The 23,253-nt window shown below is 42.8% G+C and overlaps 1 protein-coding gene across 17 annotated transcripts in view; it reads left to right on the top strand.

The window, feature by feature from the left end:
- The window catches only part of Kalrn (kalirin RhoGEF kinase), a 724,529-nt gene that overhangs the window by 489,436 nt on the left and 211,840 nt on the right, over positions 1–23,253 (top strand). For 4 of the 17 annotated variants that reach the window (XM_045147202.1, XM_045147201.1, XM_004663923.2 and 1 more), the window contains exon 34: positions 10,368–11,671. The exons of the other annotated variants lie outside the window; for them this stretch is intronic. In XM_045147202.1, the coding sequence (XP_045003137.1) occupies positions 10,368–10,430 (63 nt within the window). In that variant the 3' untranslated portion in view covers positions 10,431–11,671. Of the gene's footprint in view, positions 1–10,367; positions 11,672–23,253 lie in introns of those variants that run through there. 17 annotated transcript variants of the gene reach the window in all.

Here is a 23,253-nt window from a genome sequence, read left to right as displayed (position 1 = left end):
CTTTTCCTTGTTCTACTTACTTGCCATCACTTGATATTTAGACTTTGAAGTTCTGACAGATCTGGTAGGTGTAAAAGAACACCTGTTCTGGTTTTAATTGACATTCTCTGATTGTTTGTGGACCTGGACAACTTTTCACATTCTTGCTGAGCTTCTGAATTTCTTTTTATAATATCCCTGGCCCAATATCATGGGTTGTCTTCCTAATTCATGGCTAATAGTTTATATATTGTGTATTTTCATTTTTTTGTGGATTATACATGTAAAATACATTGTCCTCTATGGCTAGTCTTTAATTTTTATTCTCTGTCTTGCATCTTGATAAGTACATCATTTTATTCTGAAAGCAATACAAGGATAAGTTAGAGTGTCATGGGTTATGACAGAAGTCATTTCTTACATTTAGTATCTTAAAATATAGTTTGCCATATGTCTCCCCAGAAGAGTATATCAACATGATGACTTAATATATGGTGCATGTTTCTGTCAATCCCTAAGCATGCCTCAGTTTTACTGAGAATTAAGAAGTAGTGGACCATTTTAAAGAGCATTTGTATGTTACATTTTATTCAGCACACTAGATGGCATATAATACTGTTAAAGCAATGAAATGTTTTAGAGAAATAGTGATAGACTGAGTTTATCACTTAGCTGCCTGACTAACAAATCTAAGACCTAGGAAGTCTTTACATAATAAAACCAAACACTTATACCTACAATAAGCCCTCTTAAATCCTAATTTTATACAAATCTGTTATGGTCTTGGAAATCTTTAAAAATGAGATGGTTTTGTCACCTATAAAGTACATACATCCTCAGGAATCATGCAATTGAGTTACAAAATAAATAGCTAAAAATTGTCTCATAACTGTTTTGAAAGTAAGTTTATGATTTTCATGGTGGGCCTCATTCATAACTATCCTAGGCCATATCACTGCCTGGGGACACTAGTTGTACATGCCTGCTGGTTACGTGGCCAAGTAACCAAGAGAATTAGAAGAGAAAACTACTTCTGTATATTGTCACAAGGCTGAGCTATTGAGAGCAAGAAGGATGCAGAAAAGCTGTGACAACCTGGGTTGACAGAGGAACTAACTCACCATAGCACTTGGCTGTCCTTGATTGACGGCTGTCATTTTCAGTAGTTATATAAGGATCTGTAGGGCTATATAATTGTTTTCTTCATGAAATCTAAGTCCATGAGGACAAAACTATATATGCTTTATACCTTCATTGCATCACCAAATCCAACGAAGTGCTAACTCGTAGAAGGCTCTAGATAAATATGTTAAATAAACAAATAACTAAAGAGTGGACAGGGAGGGGATATGATGGAGAATGGAACTTCAAAGGGGAAAGTGGGGGGAGGGAGGGTATTACCATGGGATATTTTTTTATGATCATGGAAAATGTTAATAAAAATTGAGAAAGAAAAAATAAATAAATAATTCATAAACAAAAAAAGAGTAGACAGATAAACATAAGGTAATATGTTTGGCACTGTGAGCAAAGGGAAGCTAACATACAACTAAGGAATTCAAAGCTTCTAACTTCAGAAGACCAGAGATGGTTCAGCATTAGATATTACCAGCTGGGTAGAACTTAGTGCAGTAGCACAGATATTGAGAGTAGAAGAAGAATCATTCCAGGTGGATCAAAAGTGAGTGAGGCAGAGGGCTGGAGGGATTGCTTGGTGGTTAAGGCACTTGCCTATGGAGCCTAAGGATTCAGGTTCTATTCCCCAGTACTTATGTAAAGCCAGATGCACAAGGTAGGGAATACATCTGGAGTTTGTTTGCATGCCCATTCTCTATCTGCCTCTTTTTCTCTCTCCCCAATAAATAACATTTTTTTCCCAAGTGAGATAGGGTGTGGTGGTGCACACCTTTAATCCCAGAACTTGGAAAGAAGAAGTAGGAGGATTGCCGGGAGTTTGAGGCCACCCTGAAACTATATAGTGAGTTCCAAGTCAGCCTGAGCTAGAGTGAGACCCTACTTTGAAAACAAAACAAACAAGCAAAGAAAAACCTGAGATAGGAAGAAAGGAAAATATAGGATGAATTTGAACATGGAAGACTGGGTTTACATGATTGAAGTTCAGGGTCTGTGTGTGAGTTGTAGGAAATAAAGCATGAGTTTTGTAGATCCTGGCAGTGCTGAGTACCGCCAGAGGAACTTAGACCTTTCTGAGGGCCGTACAGAACACTGGGCGGTTGAGGCTTGTTTAGCACAATGGCTACGGAATTCCCTTTATCTTCCCCTTGATGCGGCACTACTCTTCTGTCACCCTTCCTTGGGACTCAGTGAGTCCATTGTTACCCTAGCACGGTACTCTGACCCCCCTACCCCATGCTCACCTCAGCATTCAGCTCTTCACCTCCCTTTCTCATGTGGCCAGATGCCTCTTCCCCCACCCTCTGCCATCTAACCCTTACATGTGACTTCATTCTCCGGCAAACTGCCCTCGAAGTTCTCTACTTCTGATTCCTCTTCACAGCTCTCTCACCTCCCATAGTACTTTTTGTGGCTTCACTTCTGATGCCCCTTCCAAGCCTTTGTCTCTGAAGTGACTTTACTTGAGTAGTGATTCCATTTATGTTCATCCAGCGCATTTTTTTCTGAGTGCTATGTGCCAAGATGGAAGTGCAGTGCTGTTGCAGTCAGGGTCACACTGCTGGTAGAAGTCACCCAACCAAGAGCAGCTTGTGGGGAAAAAAAGGTTTATTTTGGCTTACAGACTCAGGGAAAGCTCCACGATGGCAGAGAAAATGATGGCATGAGCAGAGGATGAACATCACCCCCTGGCCAACATAAGCTGGGCAACAGGAACAGGAGAGTATGCCAAACACTGGCAAGGAAAAGCTGGCTATTACCCATAAGCCCACCCCCAAACAATACACTGCCTCCAGGAGGTGTTAATTCCCAATTGCCATCAGCTGGGGAGACTAGCATTCAGAATGCCTAAGTTTATGGGGGACACTTGAATCAAACCACCACATTCTGCCCTGGCCCCCATAAATTGATATTCATATATGACATAAAATACAATGCATTCAGTCCAACTTTAAAAGTCCCCATAGTTTTTATCAACTCCAATGATGTTCATACATCCCCATAGTCCAAGGTCTTTTAACTGAGCATAATACCAAAAAAATCCCCTAAAAAAAACCATAATGACCCAAAGTAAACACTCATACTGCAAAAGATGGCATTGGGCATAGCCAAAAAATATTCAAACAATATAATATTTAAAATAGCCAGGGCAAACATCAAACTCTGTAGCTCCAAGTCCAACAACTCTAGCCAGTGACAAATCTCCAAGTTCAATAATTCTAACCAGCAACAAGTCTCTAGAGTTCCAGTTCCACCCCTCTAGCAGCTTTCCTTAACAGCTATCTCATGGTCCCAGCATCTCCACTGGGTCTCCACTGCAATCCATGGTTCATCCTCATGTCCCCATAGGGTCTCCATGCAGACATCCAGCAAACCTGCTTCACACTGCCCATGGCCATTTCCAAAACTCAAGACCACACTGCAAACTCAATGACCCTCTCTTTCCTGCATTTCTTATACTCTGCAATACCAGGTAGGGTGCCAGTTTGTTAATCCAGGGGGAGAATAAAGCAGAATTTGAAGAACAGGACACCCCTTGAGCACTCAAGCCCCTTCAAAAGAGTCTACATTCTTCCTGTTGCCCATCGATGGTTGTAATCTTTCAAACAATTTGCAGGTGAATGGGCAGCAGTTTAGGCCCAAAGATTTCCCTTTTTGCTATGCCATATCCCTCTGCTCACACCGGTTCATTTCTACACAAAGCAGCCCTGTACAAGTTCTCAGGACATGGGCATAATAGCAAGCTTTTCATACAAACTGCCTCTAGCCCAGTCCAAGCAAAGGTCTTTCTCACCCTCATAAGCAAAACCTCACAGCCCAAAGTTCTTACTGAGTTTAGGTCTTTCAGCTCTGACCAGAATAGTCCATCAAGCTATACTTACAGCACTGCAAGGCATCTCTTAGGCCAAAGTTTCAAATCCTTCCTCATTCCTCTTGAAAATCAGCTCCAAAAGTTCAAAGCCACACAGTCAAATGTCTAGCAGCAATCCCACTCCTCGGTACCACTTTACTGTTGCAGTCAGGTTTGCATTGCTGGTAGAAATCACCCAACTAAGATCAGCTTGTGGGAAAAAGAGGTTTATTTTGGCTTACAGGCTCGAGGGAACACTCCAGGATGGCAGGAGAAACGATGGCATGAGCAGAGGGTGGACATCACCCCCTGGCCCACATAAGGTGGACAACAGGAACAAGAGAGTGTGCCAAACACTGGCAAGGAAAAGCTGGCTATAATACCCATAAGCCCACCCCCAACCATACACTGCCTCTAGTAGGCATTAATCCCCAATTGCCATCAGCTGGGGAGACTAGCATTCAGAATACCTAAGTTTATGGGGGACACATGAATCAAACCACTACAAGTGCTAAGGCAAAACACACATGCCTCCTGATGAACACTGTCCTCTTAGATAAGTTTCTGTTCCAGGAAGAGCATTACTGGAACACATTGCCTTCATTGTGGAAATGACTCCTGGAGTTCCTCCCTCAGACTTTGTGAGACAGTATCTTCTTCCAGTTTGAGATTATTTCTCTCAGATGAGTTTTCATCTCAGCCACTGAACCACCAAGATCCATAGTGACAAGTCTCGTGCTTGTTGGCTGTGTTATCTACAGCACACACAGATGAGTTACGCACTCACAGGACGTGCTCAAAAAAGAATGAGGAGCCTTGTGTGTGTATCTCTTACTTGTCTATATTTATGAAGTGCTGTTTTTTAAATATATTTCCATAGACTGTCTATGAGGTATTCATCTGTGTGGGGAGGAGGCTTATCAGGCCCATATCATTGTATATGAGTGAGTGGTGTCCCCAAGAACTGGTGACTGTGGCTGGCACAAGGGAAGGGCTACCTGAGCTGAGGCCTGCAGTTATTTTCTTTCCCATGTCCTTTGGCATCTTTTTCCCTCTTACTGTGAAAGGCTAATCTCGATGTTAAACACAGGAATGTGTATGCGTACATACATGTGTATCTGTGCTTATGTGTCCATATATACATATATATGTTTGTGCATACATGTATACATATATGTATATATGAAAGAAATACACCAAAATGTAAATTATGGTTATTTCTGGTTGGTGGCTTTTTCCAGTTCTCTACGATACAGTACTGTTACTAATAACAAAAAAAATTTCTAGTAGGCATTGCTTTTTAAAAGATAGAAAATGATGATATTATTAGCTGGTTTCATGATGCAAGATTACCCGGTAAGGAACAAGGTGATGGGTGCTCCCCAGTGTCTCAAGATTGAAAAGCGATGAGAGAGTGAATCAGGCTGTTTTACAGATGGGCCAAGGTTAAGAGCTAAGGAAACTGGCAACTTAGTTTGGCTGTGAAGATCAAGAGCCTCGGACTGTGATAGAAAAAAGAGAAGGAAAATCTGGACACCAGGTAGCAGGGTGAGAGGGGCCTGATGAGTCCTCAGCCTTTTCCCCAGAACCATTTACAGATGGGTAGAAAAGGTGAGAGGAAGCCTAGAACGTACTTTCAAGTTCATGAGGGATTCCACAAAAAGATATGCCCTGGAAGACAGAAAAAGCCTAATTCAAGTTTGGATCTTTAGCCTCTAATGATTTCCAGAAGGAGGGATCTATAGAGGGACTCCAGGTGGGACACACGGTTAGGATTGTACAGAGGATTCCTTGTAGGAACTCAGTGGCCATTGTATGAGCAGCAGGTTTCTGGGAGGAGACAGGTTGAGAGTGACCCCCCCAGCCTCCCCCTCCGCACACACATGGTCAAGGGCAGAGGGAGGTTTCTGTGAGGAAACAGCTCATCATAAGGTTGAGACTGACCCCCAGCCCATCCCCCCCCACACACACACACACGGTCAAGGGCAGAGGGAAAGTGTTCTGATGAGGAAGCTTTTTCTATCTTTTCTAAATTATAACCAAAACGTTACATGAAATACATTTTCAAGGATACCTCTCCCACACTGTCCAAGTTCAAAATTCAGCCATGAGGCCCCTGAGTAGAGGAAGAAATAGAAAACAGAGAGACAGGCTTGCTGGACAGTTCTGGCTATAGGCGGCTTCCTTGTGGTGGGATGTTCTAGAGGTAGGGGCATCTGGCATGTCCCAGGGGAAATACAACCTTATAGATGGGCCCAGCTGTGTACCCTGGGAGGTCTCTCTGTTCAGCATATTATTGTTCAGCCAACCACCCCTCACCTGTCCCTCACTCATCCCCTCCCCACAGAATGCGGGACAGGGCAGAGAACCCTGGCCATGAGCAGCAATCATTAGATCCCAAAGGAGACCTAGAGGCAGAGTAGCATGTATGAAGGAGCAAACAAGCTACTAAAGCCAATTCTTGAAAAGAGCTGGTTTGAAAATATGTTTCGTGGTGTTGATGTCTTCTCTCTGTGCAGTATTCACTATTTCCACTACTTGTATCTCAGTTTTTAACTCTGATGGCTACATCAAGGAGACTTTCCGGTCTGGGCTCTGGTTTGAAACTTGAGGTGGAGAGAGGCTCTTATAAGCCATTTGTCATGGTATTTTCACAATTTCTCATGTATGGTAGAAGAACATGGACAAACTACACACAGTCCCCAACCAGGACCAAATTCCCTCCCCATCTCCTGGGCAGATACCGCCCTTCCCCTGAAGAATCACTGCTCTTGCTAGACAGGCAAGAAGGCCATCCAGAGCACAGAGCACTGGTCCCAGCCTTTCTGACTGACCCCTAACATGAGCCTGTCAGTCCTAAAGGTAAGTATCACTCTCATTTTACAGATGACAGACTTTTCAGGGCCATTTCACTCAGGTCCTACAGCCTGAAAGTACAGGGCTGAGGTTTGAACCTAGGTCCTTCTACTGGGGCCAAGTCCAATAAAGAAAACCATAGACTGATACGGGCAAAAACACAAGCATTTAGCCCAGATAATATAAGTTCCATCATTTCCCTGTCCAGGTCAACTGAATAAGACACAGCCAAATTTAAAAACCAAGTGTGTCCCACATTCTGGATATCAGTTGCTCACTCCGGTGCCTAGCAGCACATGGCATGACTCAGGCACAGAGATGTACAATGTTATCTTAGCCATGGAGGTGGCAACAGGCACATCCCTGCCTCAGTGGTTTCCTGATCTGTCAGAATGAAACGTTGAGACCGTATCGTCAGATAAGTTACAGTTGAGAACATTCTTAGCAACGTGCAGTTAAGGTTCACTTAACAATATGTCGGGAAATAGCTGCCTCAAATTCTCTGTGGAACAAGGAAGGAGATAAATCCCTCATAATAAACGTGTTCCCCACTTGTGACCGGTTTTATCTCACTGGATGTCTAGTCAATATCTCCCCTGAAGACAGCAATTGCAGAATCTCAAGAAGGCTCAGGAAGCTCTTCTTATGACAGTCTAATATCAGGACAGGGCCCACAAGCATGCCAAATAAAAGTTTGTAGGAAGGCTGTACCTAAATAGGAGGAGATGAGAAAATTGCAACACAGCTTCCTCCAAAAAACAAAGATGTCTGAGGAGGGGGCTGGTTAATAAAAAGCCACTATCACCAGGCATGGTGACACATGGCTTTAATCCCAGCAGAGGCAGAGGTAGGAGGATCGCTGTTAGTTTGAGGCCACCCTGAGATAGTGAATTCCAGATCAGCCTGAGCTAGAGTGAGACCCTACCTCAAAAAAACAAAAAATAAAAAGCCACTATCTTATTGTTGTGTAAAGTAGATCTCACTGTTTCTGGAAGAGATGAAATACGGTCAAAACTGTTGGGAATTCAGGAAGTATAGGGACATAGAAAAAAAAAAAACAACTCTGTATTAAGAATTACAGGTAACCTTAGAATTACAGGGAAATATTTCAAAATCCTGACCTATGCTTGCCTATGGAATCAGAAAGCTAAAAACATGCATGGGTGATCAGATATGAAATGTCTGAGACTTCTAAGCTGAGAGCTGATTTCCAAATAAGAAAAATCATTAGCACTTCAAAAAAATCTAAAGGTCTCTTCTTTCATATCCTACTTAAATATTTTCCACCAGTCCTTGCTTTAGGCCTGATTTTTTTCAAAAGATGTCTAAATGAGATTATGAATAACTGCTTTTAAAGCTAAAAACTTTGCACACACACACACAAAAAAAAAAAAAAGACAGAGGGATGTAGCAGTGTATATCTGTAATCCTAGCACTTGGGAGGCTGAAGGAGAAGGATTGTAAGTCAGCTTGGGCTACATAGTGAGAACTTATCTTAAAAAAAAAAAAAAGAAAATGATAAAAGCTCTGCATTGGTGGTGTCACTCACCAGTCTTTTGAAGTGCCAATTGTCTATATCAAATCATTCCTTATTATGTAGATATATATATATGAGTTTTAGGAAATAAATGTACTCAGCTTGTCTACATGGGTTTATTACCTGGGCATCTTCACATATCAGACTGTCTTTAGAGACATTTGGGGGTACACAGAGCTAATCACAAGTTGAGATTTAAAAGGGTATGAGATGTTTTCAATTGAACTAATGTACACACGTGATAAAATGATCTGAACTACTTCACGTTAGGTCCTGGTACAGAAGATAGATCTGAGTGTGAGAGAGACTTTGGTATCAGCTTTGTACAAATGTCAAAATAGCATTTAGTAAGTAAAGTCTCCTGTAGAAGAAGCAGTGTATACCAGTGGTTCAAAAATGGTTTGAAATCAAATAAACCTCGATTCAGAGTTCATCCCTGCCACTGGCCAGTGATAAGATCTGGGCAGGACCTCTCCAGGCCTCAGTCTGTAAAGTGAAGGCAGCAGTACTTCCTCCATGAGGCTCTGGCACAGGGTGTATGGCATAATGCATGTAAACACTGAGCACTTTGCCCTGGCACATGGTAAGCACTCAAAAATGTATTATTAATAACTAATGAGCAACAGAAATGTCAAATTCAACATATTTACAAAACTATGAAATCTTATTAAAATAAATTCTATAGACCTTGTAGCTCATGTACAAAGTAACCCGGAAAAGATGGCAAATTCAAGTATAAGGGACTAGCCAATCCGGACAGCTGATGGCTCCTCCATTGCTCATGTTACTGTGCCATTATACCAAGGGAAATGTAGTTTAAAATTCTTGAGTTCCCTTTGCCAGGGTACACAAGACTTCCTTGGATAGATGAGGGTTATGACCTTGAGTGATGTCACATATGCATGTGAACAGCTCCTGACTTTCTTCCAAATCTCTTCTGCCTTCTCCACTCTAAGAGTCCCCCACCTTCTATCGAGCTCACAATCACTAGAGTGATTTCAAGTTGATACTGAAGTGTTATCTCCAGCATAAGGTATGAGTTCTACCTGTCAGAAATTCTGATCAGAAGAGTTTCAGATAGGATTTCTCATCATGGCCAGGCCCCAGCAAAATGACTAACTTATCTTAACTCTTTAACTTAACTAGGAGCCACTGCTATTTAAAACACTTCAGTCTTTCAATAGGTGCTAGAAGTTTGCCATTTTACTGAGAGAAACGATAACTGTTGTTTCCCATGGCCAGTAGAGACAGGGGAAAGCACACTGGAATATGGCTGCTGGGTCTCTAATCTGCCCCTACTCACTCACTGGCCCGCTGACTAATACACACCCTCAGCCAGCCTTGGCAGTCTGCCCAAACCAGCTGCATGCCTTAGGAAACTAACACATGGCTGCTGTCATGGGTACTTATAATCATGAATTTTTAAGCCCGTTACTGCTAAACATCTACATAAATGGGTAAAATTATTTCCCCCAATAAAATATTGCATTGTCAAGACTTGGTAAGGCATGGGGACCTGAAAGAGTTTAAGCAAGAAGAATGTACCCCAACGGGTATGAAATAAACAGTAATGATCACTGCCACTAGGACCTCCTACTTAACTGCATCCCAACACTGTTCCTGGCTCTGTTCCTGCTGTGTGTGCCTGGGAGGTCAGAAAGCCACTGCAAGGCTGGTCCACAGGGGTCTCATGGGGGTGAAAGGATGAATCTCAGTTCTGCACCGTTAATCAAAGTGGCCAATCAGTGATCCTCACCTGGATCCGGGACCTGTGTGGCCTCTTCTGAACCTTTAGGCCAAGGAACATCTTTTCCAGCTCTGCTTCCTCTATACATGCCCTCTTCTGAAAGAACGGAGGTGTGTCTGACAGGGGTGCACTCTGCACTGGGCTACTAGGAATACAGTAGGCTGCACGGATGCTTAACTGTTTGCTATAAAGGGCTATGGGATCTCATGCAGATTTTTGCAAAGTCATATGCAAATCACAGAGCCCAGCCCTTTTCTTAACAGGATGGCAACCTTGTTCCTCGGTGGCACCTGGGACCTGGAGATCCTTTCTCCACTTACGTTTAGCGCGCAGCCTGGGACTTGTCCCTGCAGCTCGCCGGGTTAGCCGTGGCGCCGTTGGGACCTCCCAGCAGGACTCCAATCACCCACCTCTCTTGAAACTGCTCTGGCAGGGCTGGTGTGGGGCATGGGCCTTTGCTCAGAGGGCAACATGTTCCAAGCAAAATCTGCCTGCCTGGGCCATGGGCTCACCCCGGGCCTTCCTGCTTCTCTCCTTGGGTGCAATTTTGAAGTTGCTGAGCTTCAATCCAAAGTCTAAAATGGTGGAGGAATTAGGGCTATAAGAGGCCCCAGAACCCCATACAGTTCCCAATCTGAACACTATGCCTTCCCCAGGCCCTCACCCTCAGAGGTCTGCCACTCAAGGAGGCAGGGAAAATAGAGGGGGGCCACTAGACTCTGGACAGTGGTCCCCAGTCTGGAAAGTCCCAAAGATGCTAGTCTAGCTGACCTCCTCACATCATAAGGTTAACGGAAGGTTAACGCTAGCCTTTCCCAAACATGAACAGCAGTCGCTTCCGCAACATGGTTTCTATTTGATTTGGCCTCCACAGGGCTGTCACGATTTTCTCACTGCCCTCCCCGCACTCCCAGCCTCTGAGCTTCCAGGGATCCTGAAGGTCGGGTGGGTGGGGAGTGTGAGAAGATGTGTGAAACAAAGTGGCCACATGTTGACAATGGTTGAATTTAGATGATGGGCACATGGGGGTTCATTATACTATTCTCACTTTTGTATATGTTTGCAATTTTTCATAATAAAAAATTTTTAAATTCCTCCAGCTTCTAACCACACTCAAGAGATAACCCCAGCCCCTAACAGTATCATGGAGATCCCCAGACCAAGGCAAGAAGCAGAGATGATTCCATTTCATATAAATACATATATACATAAATAAATATATATATACATATACATATATATAAATACACACACACACATTCATTTTCTAATCTTTTTTTAAGGCCCACTGATTTATTTTCAATAGACTAACCCTTATTTCTAAGAGTTCCTGAAGTTGGGCTCACTTCCCAGGCTGGGTGATGGGGGAGGGCAGGGAAGAGGGTCCTCAAAAGTTTACATTTTTCCATGTATCTCACAATTCTATTGTGAGAATGTGACTTGTTCAGTGTTCTGAACTTTGCGAAGGACATGTGCTCTCAATGCAAAGTGTCATTCTCTGGAACTGCACCTGGCTCAGGAAAGGACTGTCTTTGTACTTGAATTTAAACCCAATGGAGAACCTTAACACGGGCATTTGCATGACTGACAATTGCTGCTGTCTTTTTTCCGTATGTCACTTTCTTGAATGTGTTCTAATAAAATGATTCTAAAGCAGGCTGTTGATATACAGTGATTTATGAATACTTTTCTGTTGAGCGATGAGGCCCTTAAATTCTTGGCCAAGAATCCCTTCCCACTATCTGGAAAAATCTATCAAGTTGGGGACAGATGCATGGAGTGTACATCTGGCATGATGGTGGCACCACTGCAATTGCAGTCACTAATAAGGATCATATAAACCACAGCCATTTTGTCTTCTGGTTGCCTAGCAATAGCATTTGTTTTCCAGAACAAAGGGGGTCGACTATGGTAGAGGAAAGACAGAGGGGACAGGCCAGGACTGGGAGTGGAAGTCACTCTACCAGGGAGGGAGGAGCAGAAGGCAAGGGGAAACAAAGGCAGCCAAAAAGAGGCAGGTAAAGCTCAGATTTGTTCTGTGCAATGTTTGGTCTAGCGCCTTCTGATCATAGTCAGTTTTTAATCTTTATTATCTAAATTGTGCCTTACAGTATTGAGCCATAGCAAGGTACAAAGATCACTTGGCAAACTGGAATATTCACAAAGGTAGATATTCAGAGAAACACATATTTATACCAATCATTTTGCTCCCTTCAACCAAGATTGGCTAGGGAATTCCCATGGTCCAGTTACAACTTTAGGTCAATTCTTTGGGGACAGAAGCACTGTTGGAAACCTCATAGCCTAACAACTATGTTAAGGGGAGGGAAGATAGAACCAGAGAAGGAGGCCTTCCATTTCCTGAGCACTTGGAAGACACCAGATATAGTCCTATAACTTCCATTGCATGCAGACAGGCCTGCAGTATTGTCTTTATTTTTCTAATGAAGAGGCTGAAACTAAGAGAAGCAAGCCACTCGAGCAAATTCACACAGCTAGAAATAACAGCTTTGGGATTATGGTCTATAATCCCCAAATGCATGCTTTCCCAAACCACCAGGCAGATGGCCAGGGCTCTCCATGGTATACCAGCCTCCACTGTCTACATTAGTGAGCTGTGCAACCAGTATTGTGTTTTCCCCTGTGTACCCGGAGAGCAGTTCTGGGCTAGGGCCTTTGCAACACACACCCTCATGTGACTTGATTGTGTAGAGCATGAGTTCAAAGGTTTTCATAGAGATTTGCATTCTTCTCAAGCTTTTTTTTTTATTTTTCCCTTTAAGTAGGGACTCACTCTAGCTCAGGCTGACCCGGAATTCTCTATATAGTCTCAGGTTGGCCTCAGACTCACAGCAATATTCCTACCTCTGCCTCCTGAGTGCTGGGATTAAAGGCGTGCACCACCACACCTGGCTCTCTTCTCAAGTATTCTGTGTTCCTCAAAGTTCTGGTCCTTATGAAGCAGGTGAGAAAACCATCCCTGTTCTAGTGGAACAGTAAAGGAGACAGACACCGGTCAAATAGCACATGAATAAACATATGTCAACAACTGGAATCATCCTTGAGATCAGTGAGATGAAACAGACCCAGGCAGGCTGTTCGCCCAAAGTCATACATAGCACATTAGGGGCAAAATAAGAACTATAACTCCAAGTTCCTGAGTTTAGATTTATTTGAGACAGACACAGAGACAGAGAAAGAGAGCAGGTGAGCATGCCAGGGCCTTCTGTCACTGCAAACAAACTTCAGATTCATGTGCCACTTTGTGTATCTGGTTTAATATGGGTACTGGGGAATCGAACCCTGGACCATCAGGCTTTGGAAGCAAGTGCTTTTAACCACAGAGCTATCCCTCCAGCACCTGAGTTTTACTGTTACACTACCTTTTTCCTAGTAGGCCGCACTATTCTCTTGTATAGCAGGGCTACCCTGTAGCCCAACCCAACCATATGAATCCCAGTCAATCTAGATGCTGTCCCCGTCCCTAGCAGAACCCAGAGGATACATTTATAGATGATAAAGAGTGTGGCTAACTGAATCCCTGAGGATGGCAGGCTCATCTCAGAACCCAAATCAAGAACAGATAGGCAGAGCTTCATGCTTTAGTGACACTGCCTGATAAGGGGGTTGCACAGGTGCTGCAGTGTTTTCACCTGGTCCCACCATGTTCCCCTCTTCCAAATCTAGCTGTCACTCATTAATTCAGCAAACATTTTATTGAATGACTACTAGGTTCCAGGCCCAGTTCTCAGAGCTAGGGATACAGGGTTGAATAAAACAGACCACTCTCGGGGAATATTATATTCTCACTGAGACAGACAAAAAAAAAAAAAAGAACAAATTACGGGCTGGAGAGATGGCTTAGTGGTTAAGGCACTTGTCTGCAAAGCCTAAGGACCCATGTTTGACTCTCCAGGTCCCACATTAGCCAGACACACAAAGGTGAGGCAAGTGCAAGGTTGCACATGCCCACTAGGTGGCACAAGTGTCTGGAGTTCAATTACAGTGGCTGCGGCCCTGGCACAATTCTCTCTCTCCCCCTCCCTCTCTTTCTCAAAAGAAAAAGAAAAAAATTAACACAGCATATTAGAAGGTAATGAATGTGATGACAAAAAGGAAGGAAGATAGACCATTCCAGAGGTAGGAATGCATGTGTAATGCATGGTCTGGAAAAGGATCATCCAGAGAAACTGATTGCCAGATTGTCACTGGAAGAGTGTGTATGTGCATGCGTGCTGTTACACAGGTTAACAGGTTATAAATATTTCTCCTCTTTTTAAGTATGACACAGTGCCTTAAACACTATTCAACATGTTGCTTTGTGTCCAACTCTTAAGTAAATAGGTAGCTGTATAGTAGAATTGGGAAAGTCCCAAAGCCACCTCCTCTGGCATATCCTATTTCTTAAATCCTAGCTTTTCTTGTCTTCTTTGGCAGTGGTTCTCAAACTTAAGTATCTATTAGAATCACCTAGAGGGCTTATCAAAACACGGATTGCTGGTCTCACTCCTAGAATTACAGTAGACACATAAATTTTCATTTCCAACAAATTCCCAACTAATACTGGTACTGCTGGTCCAAGGACCACACTTTGAGAATTACTAATTGTTACCTAGAAAAAAATCTTGTTAAAAATTTCATTATTCCAGGCTGGAGAGATGGCTTAGTGGCTAAGACACATGCCTGCGAAGACTAAGGACCCAGGTTCGATTCTCCAGGTCCCATGTAAACCAGATGCATATGGTGGCACATGCTTTTTGAGTTCATTTGCAATGCCTGGAGGCCCTGGCACGCCCATTCTCACTCTCTCTATCCCTCCCTCTCTCTGTCTCTAATAAATAAATAATAATAAATCTTTAAAAATATTTTCACTATTCCATAAGAAAGTATTCATAGATACACACATAGAATTCTTAAGAAATGTAAGTAGTTTTTTTTGTTTTTTTTTTTTTTAGAAATAAGCATCAGAAGCCTTGGGGATGTAAGGCAAGCAACATTTCCAGAAAAGGTGGTGTCAGTAACATTCCATTGCTTGTCTACCCATGCTTTGCATTTTATAACTATCACATGGCTACATGCCCTTCTGCTGCCCTGTACTTCCTCTTGACTAGTTAACCTATTAGGAATGCAAAATATTTTATGGACAAGGGAATTTATTAAAAAAGGGGTATATAGCATCCCAGGATAGAAGAACCCCAGTTTCCTTGCTCCAAGTCCAGAGTTCTTTCATCTCTAATCTTCTTCATAATAGTAGCTATACCATTGTCCTGGCACATCTATACTGGGCCACTGAGAACCAAGATCTATAGTTGCTTTTCTGCTGTGTTCAAAATTCCACTCACAAAGGTTATCCACATGAGTGATTAACTGTGGCAAGTATTGGACCCTGCATAAATTCTCTTTGCCATAAACACATTTTTCCTTTTCTCCTACTAGGTATTATACAGGGAAAATGCTAACTCACTTTGTTATTAGCCTGAGCTCAAACTAATCATTATGAAAGCATACATGCTACTGGAAACACACATAATATTTTCCAAAAGCAAATGGAAATGACATTTTGATTATATATGCCATTGCTCCCATTTCACTACTAGAGATAATTAAAAGTTTTTTTTTTAATCACTAAAACACGCAGCAAACAGAGTAGATTCTTTTATAAGATTTGATGGCTGATAAATCACATTCTTGAGGACTTAAATATGCCCCCAGTGGAATGAAGAATAAAATCCCCTTTCCCAGTGTTTGCCCTCTTGGCCATTTTCCCAAACACTCTTGAACTGACTTCTCAGGGTGAGAGTGGGCCCCCCTATTGAATCTTGTGGATAAAGACCCTGCAAATGTTAGAAATGTAGTTTTTAGAACTTCCCCCGCCTGTCTCCCAATCCACTGATATCCTAACATCTTCCTATCTGTCCTGCTACTAGGACTGCTCATTCATCCAATAAATGTATATGAAGCACTCAGTATCAAACCCTGTAAAAGCTACAAAAATTAATCATAATCCTATCCTCAAAGAACATCACATATAATATATCCACCCTCTAAACCACATAGAACAATCAGCATTCAGGTATATTTTAGACGTGGGCCATAGTCACATGTGAACTGCTCTCCATTTTCATTCTCGTGATTCACTGCTGCATGCTTAAAAGACTCCAACTAATGAGTTGTTTCAGCTTCAGCATGAAACAGGCACTATTCAGGAAGATGAAGATGGCATGGAAGCAATCACTAGGCTGGGGCTCTGGGCATGCAAAATGATAGTTACATGTGGTCTGCTCAGAAACATGAGAGTACAATCTAATACGGGTTGCATTTATCCCACATGGAAATTGAATAGTTGGGAGTCATAAGGCTTGGAGAATTAGAAATTCTATATTGATGAAGGATCCAGTGTGAATGTGTGCTTGCTGAGCTTGACTCCAAGGTATACTAAGAAAATATTCCTTTAAGAAAGTTGCATGTCAACTATGACAGAAAAATAACATAAAATAGACACACTGGGTCATAGAAGAGAGTGGGATGCACAGAATTCACAGCCCAAGGGCAAGAGAGATGGCCTGGCATCTGTGGTGCTAAGGACCCATGTTCAACTCCCTAGGTCCCACATAAACCAGACGCACAAGGTGATGCGTGTGCAAAGTTGCACATGTGCAGAAGGTGGTAAACACGTCAAGTTCAATTACAGTGGCTACAGGCCCTGGCACACGTGTACTCTTTTTTTCCCCCTCTCCCTCTGTTCCCCACTCTCCCTCCCTTTCTCCCTTTCTTTCTCTAAAAAAGGCCAGTCTGTTGGGCTTGCCTAAAAAAAAAAAAAAAAAAAAAAATAAGTCACAGCTCAGTCAGTTTCAAAGTCCCTGCAAGGAAAATTCCAGCCATGATCCAACAATGCAGTTATTTGTGCATGCATGTGCATATATATTTACAAATATGTATGCATGGACAAGGTGTTGCAGACAAGTTAACTAGGATCTTATGAGCACATAAATCTTTTAGATAAACTCCAAATCCATGATCGCACAGTGTAGTCAGAAGAGAAGGATGAGACTGTAGTTCTGTTGACCATGAACACCCTTGCCAGGTAGGAGGCAGCAGCCCTCACTCCCTCAGCAGCACAAAGGTGGCACCCAGCCTCTGACACCACTCTTCTTTGTGATGGACTTTGTCAGTGCTGGAATCTCAAGGCAGAGTTTTGGGGCAGACATGCTACCAGGCGTCCAGTCTGTCCTTTGAAATCTATCTCCACTACCTCTGCGAACCTATCCTAACCCTGGCAAGGGGACGGGGACAATTTTCAGTACAACTGTTATGCTATGTCCAGGCTGGCCAGTGTTCAAAGGTGCCAGTAGGATGATAACACAGCTGTGCCTGCCGTGGTTTGGCATGCTCATGGGTAGTGGTAACTATGGGGAGATAGAGACTCAGAAATAGCAGTTTCTATGTATCTTGCCTTTGATTTTCTGGAATGGTAAAGTAAGGAGTGTTACTACACTTGTAAGAATGTCCATGGATCAATGGTGAGCTTTTAATGGCCCTTATATCCAAGTGCAATATGGACTTTATAGGTATGGCTATGCTGGGCAGTAGTTAAGGCATGCATCAGTGCAAAGGCATATACCAGGGTGAGGAGGGAGAAATGGAGGTTAGATGTCATCAATGTGGCAGGCACTCTGAAATTAATGTATAGATAAGACACTTTATATATTGTTCTAGTACCTTGCAGATTTGCAAAGACTTAGGTGGGCGTTGTGGCCTTAAGAGGAGCAATTGGGAGATTTCTGTGTTTCTATTCCTTCAAAGCCAAGTGCAAGCTAGCAGTGAAAATCTGAGGCTTTGTGCTTCTGAGACTTCTGTGTTCTCGTTTGCAGTAGAAGATTCTGACATACTACTTTGTGCTTTGGTGTTTCTAAAGCAATCAAATCAAAAATGTTTCTGGTGAGTTTTTGGATTATAATCCTCAAAGCCAGGCCATACTCCCTGTGAGTCCACAGGGTCCCATAAGCAAACTTAGAATAAGTCATTAAAGAAGGGCTCTTGCAATGTCCAGTTGATTGGTTGGTGTTGGAGAATAAACGTAATGACATCCCAGTTGGATAGCACAGCAAAAAGCTATGTGTAGGGCCAGACATGTGTGTAGCCTTCCAGGAGGGGCCACCATCATCAGCCCTGGATTTCTGGCTTCTGAGTAATGAGTGATTCCAAATTTCAAGTGAGATGGTAAAGAGACCAATGAGTTTAATAGTGTTAGAAAGTTGGTTCTTAGAACATGACCCTGCCACTTTCCTATCATGCCCCAGACCTCAAAAAGGAACTGACTTCTTCTAGATTAGATACTTACAAAGTATATATTGTCAGAGGAGATGATGTAATACAGTGTGAATGTTTGGCATGGGAAGGAATAATGAGCTGGATTCTGGACAGACTACCAAGAGATGATGGGAATGTACAATAGAGCTTCCAAGCGTCAGTGAGGGGGTCATTTATCCACAAAACAGGAGCATAGCTAATATTGTCTCACAAGAAGTAGTAGGTGGGAAAAGATGGTACTAACACATGAAGTATCTTAAGAAACAAAAAAAGTATGTATGTCCCATTTATTCATTTACTCATCCAACAAATATTCATTAAATACCCACTGTGGGTCAGGTACTATTCTAGATAGAAAAAAAAAAAAAAAAAGCACCCTACCCCCCATAAGAATTCCTGTCTTAATGAAGCTGGCATTCTGGTGGGAATACAGACCAAATGCCAGGTGATGACACACTCTATGGAGAAAAATGCAGCTGCACATGAGAATAGGAAGTACACTGAAAAAGGAAGGGGAGGACTTGAGTTTGGGTGACTGTCACAGTCGGGACACAGGGATGATGAAATGAATCCAGATGGTCTCAAAACGGATAGAGGCAATGAGACTGTGAGCTGGAAGGGGGTGGGTGAGGCTTTTTCTAGAAGCACACAGGAGGTTTTCCAAATCTGTCTTCATTGCTGCCCACAAAAAAATAAACATGAAGACAGCCAGGCGTGGTGGCACACGCCTTTAATCCCAGCACTCGGGAGGCAGAGGTAGGAGGACTGCCATGAGTTCGAGGCCACCCTGAGACTACATAGTGAATTCCAGGGCAGCCTGGGCTAGAGGGAGACCCTACCTTGAAAAACCAAAAAAAAAAAAAAGAAGACTTAAGGGAGAGCAATTTTGTACAGACTCTGGGGAGCAGATCAGTAGTGCAGCATTTGACTAGCATGCATGAGACCCTGGGTTCAGTCCTCAGCACTGCAAAACAATCAAACAAACACTCCTTCAGCCCTTATGACTCAACAGGAGCTGATCTCAAAAACCTGGATTCATTAAAAGCAAAGAGAACCTCACCTGAGGTTTGATTATGGCTCTCCAGTTCATATGGGGAGACTGTTGAAAACAAATCAAAGTTTGGTCCAAGTTCTACATGAATCCAGGAACCCAGAATTAATGTAATGCAATATTCACACGTCTCTGGCATCTCCAAAGGGCATTGCTACAGACTCTTGAGTAGTGTGGTACAGTATTTTTTTTTGTCTTCAATAACTTAAAAATATGAATTCCCTTTGAATACATCCTTCAACTACTGGAAAACTCCAGGGATCCTTCAAGACTAACTTGATAAAGTGTTTGGCCACAATAGGAGATAGTTTTGAGCCTCTACACACTCTGAGAACCAGCACAGTCATTAAGACAAGGACAGAGGAAGTGCATTGTGCTTGACCACAAACTGAATAGGGCCCAGAGGAGAGCTGAGCAAGAGGGACAGGAATTCAGGCTAGAGACTAGGGTCCATAATAGACTCTTTTCTTGGGCCATGGTTATAGATATGTTCAGTGTAGGTCTACGTGCCCAACAACAGGAAGGTGAGCAGCTCCCTCACAACTGGAGTGTAAATATAGTTTCCTGTTTCCTCTCCCCAGACCCAACTTAGAACTCATTCAACTCATACGGTGGGCTGATGTGATAAAATCGTGCTATCTCCTCTCAGCTATATTAGTTTACCTCTAGAGACAAGCTTTTAAGATTGAAGCCAAATGAGAGTTGAGCCCAGGATACCAACAAACACACTCAATGCACCTATTCATTACGTAATAGGTCTCATCTAATGCTAAAGTTTATACTAGAGACACATTGCAAGACAGTCTAAGAGGTTGTCTGCCACAGCTGAGTATGACATTTGTGAGCCCTTCCAGCTAAGGGCTATAAAAGTAAGGTTTTCCTCATTCAGGTCCTCGGTACGGGAGCCCCCTGGTTAATGGCAAACAAAATCACATTATCCCAGTGGTTATGGGAAATTGAATGTGACATTTAGTTATTTCCTATTTCCTTGGATCAGTACCTATGCTCAGTAGGGGATTTCCAGCCTGGTACAGGTCAACCATCTTTTGATTTGTTCTATTGCAAATTCCATTTTTGAACATGACTGAGACTACATCTAAAGATAGTAAAAATCTTTTGAACTTGCATGTAGAGCAAGTAGATGTGAATCATGAGCAAGGTGAAGAATGAGGTTTAGTGCTATAAGGATTCATGTCAAAGCATGCTTGCGATTGAATTGTTGATGACTACAGCGTCAGTTCTGTGAGGCAAGGGATTCTATGTCTTTGGTTTTTCCAGGTAGGGTCTTACTCTAACCTAGGTTGACCTGGAATTCACTGTGTAGTCTCAGGCTGGCCTCGAACTCAAAGTGATCCTTCTACCCTTGCCTCCCGAGTGCTGGGATTAAAGGCATGTGCCACCATGCCCAGTCCCCAATGCCCATACTAGTTCCTGACACATTATGAACACAGTAAGAACAATTGATGGCATGGAGAGAAAGTGCAGGAGCACAGAGAGTACCTTGGTTGCAGCACTGTGGAGGAGGGAGGAGTCCTGTAGAATAATGCTATCCTTGGCCAAAGCAAGGTAGCATGCTCCTTGAGTTCCAGATAACTTCATAGTGAAGGCAGGTCTGCTGCATGATCTGATAGGCGATTCCAAGTCCACAATTGACAGCCAAGACAAGTAAGCAGGGAAAATGCAGGAAAGAAGCCAGTCAGAGGGGCTGTGGCCAAAAGACCCCAGTACACAGTGGCAGCTCAGATGTTCTGTTGGGTGTGGGAAGCTGCCATGGGGTTTAGCCAATGACAAAAGAATTCCAGTAAATACTGGCTCTTTTTCAATACAGATTTTATTTTATTCCCCACCATGAGTTTTTAAATGTACCACTTTACTTCTGGGTTCTGTGGGCCATTTCTTATGAGTTCAAGGCTAGCCTAGGGCTACAGAGTGAGTGCCAGGTCAGCCTGGGTTACCCCTACCTCGGAAAAATAAACAAAAAGAAACCTATACTGGGCTGGAGAGATGGCTCAATGGTTAAGGGACTTTCCCATAAAGCCCAACTACCCAAGTTTGATTCCCCTGTGCCCACGTAAAGCCAGATGCACAGTGGTGCATGTGTCTGGAGTTTGCAGTGGCTCAAGGCCCTGTTGCACTCATGTACATCCCCCCCCCCCCCCCGTCTCTCTTCCCCTCTCACTCTTGCTGTCCTCTCTCTCTCTCTTTCTCCCTCCATCCCTCCCAGGCATGGTGGTACACACCTTTAATCCCAGCATTTGGGAGGCTGAGGTAGGAGGATCGCTGTAAGTTCTAGGCCAGCCTGACACTAATTTCAAGTCAGCCTGAGCTGAGTTAGCCTGAGCCTAGACCAAGACCCTACCTTGAAACCCTCTTTCCCCCCACCAAAAAAAAAAAAAAAGCAAATAGAAAGCCTGAAAAGTAAAAGCCCCAGGGCCCAGGAGCAATGAACAAGAAAATAATCCTAACAGAGCACACATCGGGAAAAGAAAATGAAACAACTGTTATAAGAAGTCAGATTTGAAAAATGCCTCCCATTTGGTTTGCTGAGTCGGTTGCCAGTGAGACTTAAGTTGTAAAGACAGCATTGATTGCAAATGCTGCTGTCCTCTCTGCCCTGTTCCACCCGTCATGATTCTCATAAGCAATGCAGAGGCTCAATGAAAATGTGCATATCAATCCATCAGCTATGTCAGCCCAAGAAGTGATCAGTGGTAGGCTCTGATGCACTCCTGAATAGCATACAATGCTGGCCTTAACACTGATCTTATTGTGCTTTAGGACTGTTCCAAAAGTACACAGAAAGGAATATAAAATATGATCCTTGGGGCTGGAGAGAGGACCCCAGTTTGAGGCTTGATTCCCCAGTACCCACATAAGCCAGTTGTACAAGGTGGTGCATGCATCTGGAGTTTGTTTGCCATGGCTGGAGGACCTGGTGTGCACATTCTATCTCTCTGTGTCTCTCTGCCTCTTTCTCTGTCTGTTGCTCTCCAATAAATAAATAAAATAAAATAAATATTTTAAATATATAGATATATAGCTGGAGAGATGGCTTAGTAGTCAAGGTGCTTGCCTACAAAGCCAAAGGACCTTGGTTCAATTCCCCAGTACCCACATAAGCCAGATGCACAACATGGCACATGCATCTGAAGTGTGTTTGCAGTAGCTGGAAGCCCTGGTGTACCCATTCTCTCTCTCTCCCTCTCAAATAAATAAAAATTATATACATATATATATATATATATATATATATATATATATATATATATATATAAAATCATCCTTAACCAGAGAAATTGTGGTCCATCTGGAGAAGAAGAACATATAAATATTCATAGAACAAAATTCACAACATGTAGGAATAGCTCTGGCATTAGCCTGAAAAGTTTAGAAACTAGAATGATCTCTCTTCCCTCTGTATCTCCCAGCATCAAGGCTGAGTCACTGCAGACAATGGCAGTAATCTGCAGATTGAAGAGAATATATAATAATCATCACCATAGGAGGTATAATAATAAAACTCACTAAATCCGTCAAAATTTTAATTTACATTTGTCTTAGTATGGCTCCATTTCATCTCCTAACTTAATTTTTCATGCCACTCTTTCATTTTTATTGCATGTATATTGTTTGGCGTGCATGCCTGAGTCCACACGTTCCCAAGTGTATGGGTGCCTGAGTGTGAGGGGGCTGTGAAGACCAGAGGATGATGTTGGGTGTATTCCTCAATCACTCTCTGTATTATTTACTGAGGCATGGTCTCACTTGAACCCATCTTGCCAATTCAG

This window comes from Jaculus jaculus, chromosome 4 (genome assembly GCF_020740685.1).
Source record: "Jaculus jaculus isolate mJacJac1 chromosome 4, mJacJac1.mat.Y.cur, whole genome shotgun sequence".
NCBI classification, from domain to species: domain Eukaryota; kingdom Metazoa; phylum Chordata; class Mammalia; order Rodentia; family Dipodidae; genus Jaculus; species Jaculus jaculus.
Note: the sequence above shows the minus strand (reverse complement) of the source record. Positions and strands in the feature narration are given on the sequence as shown.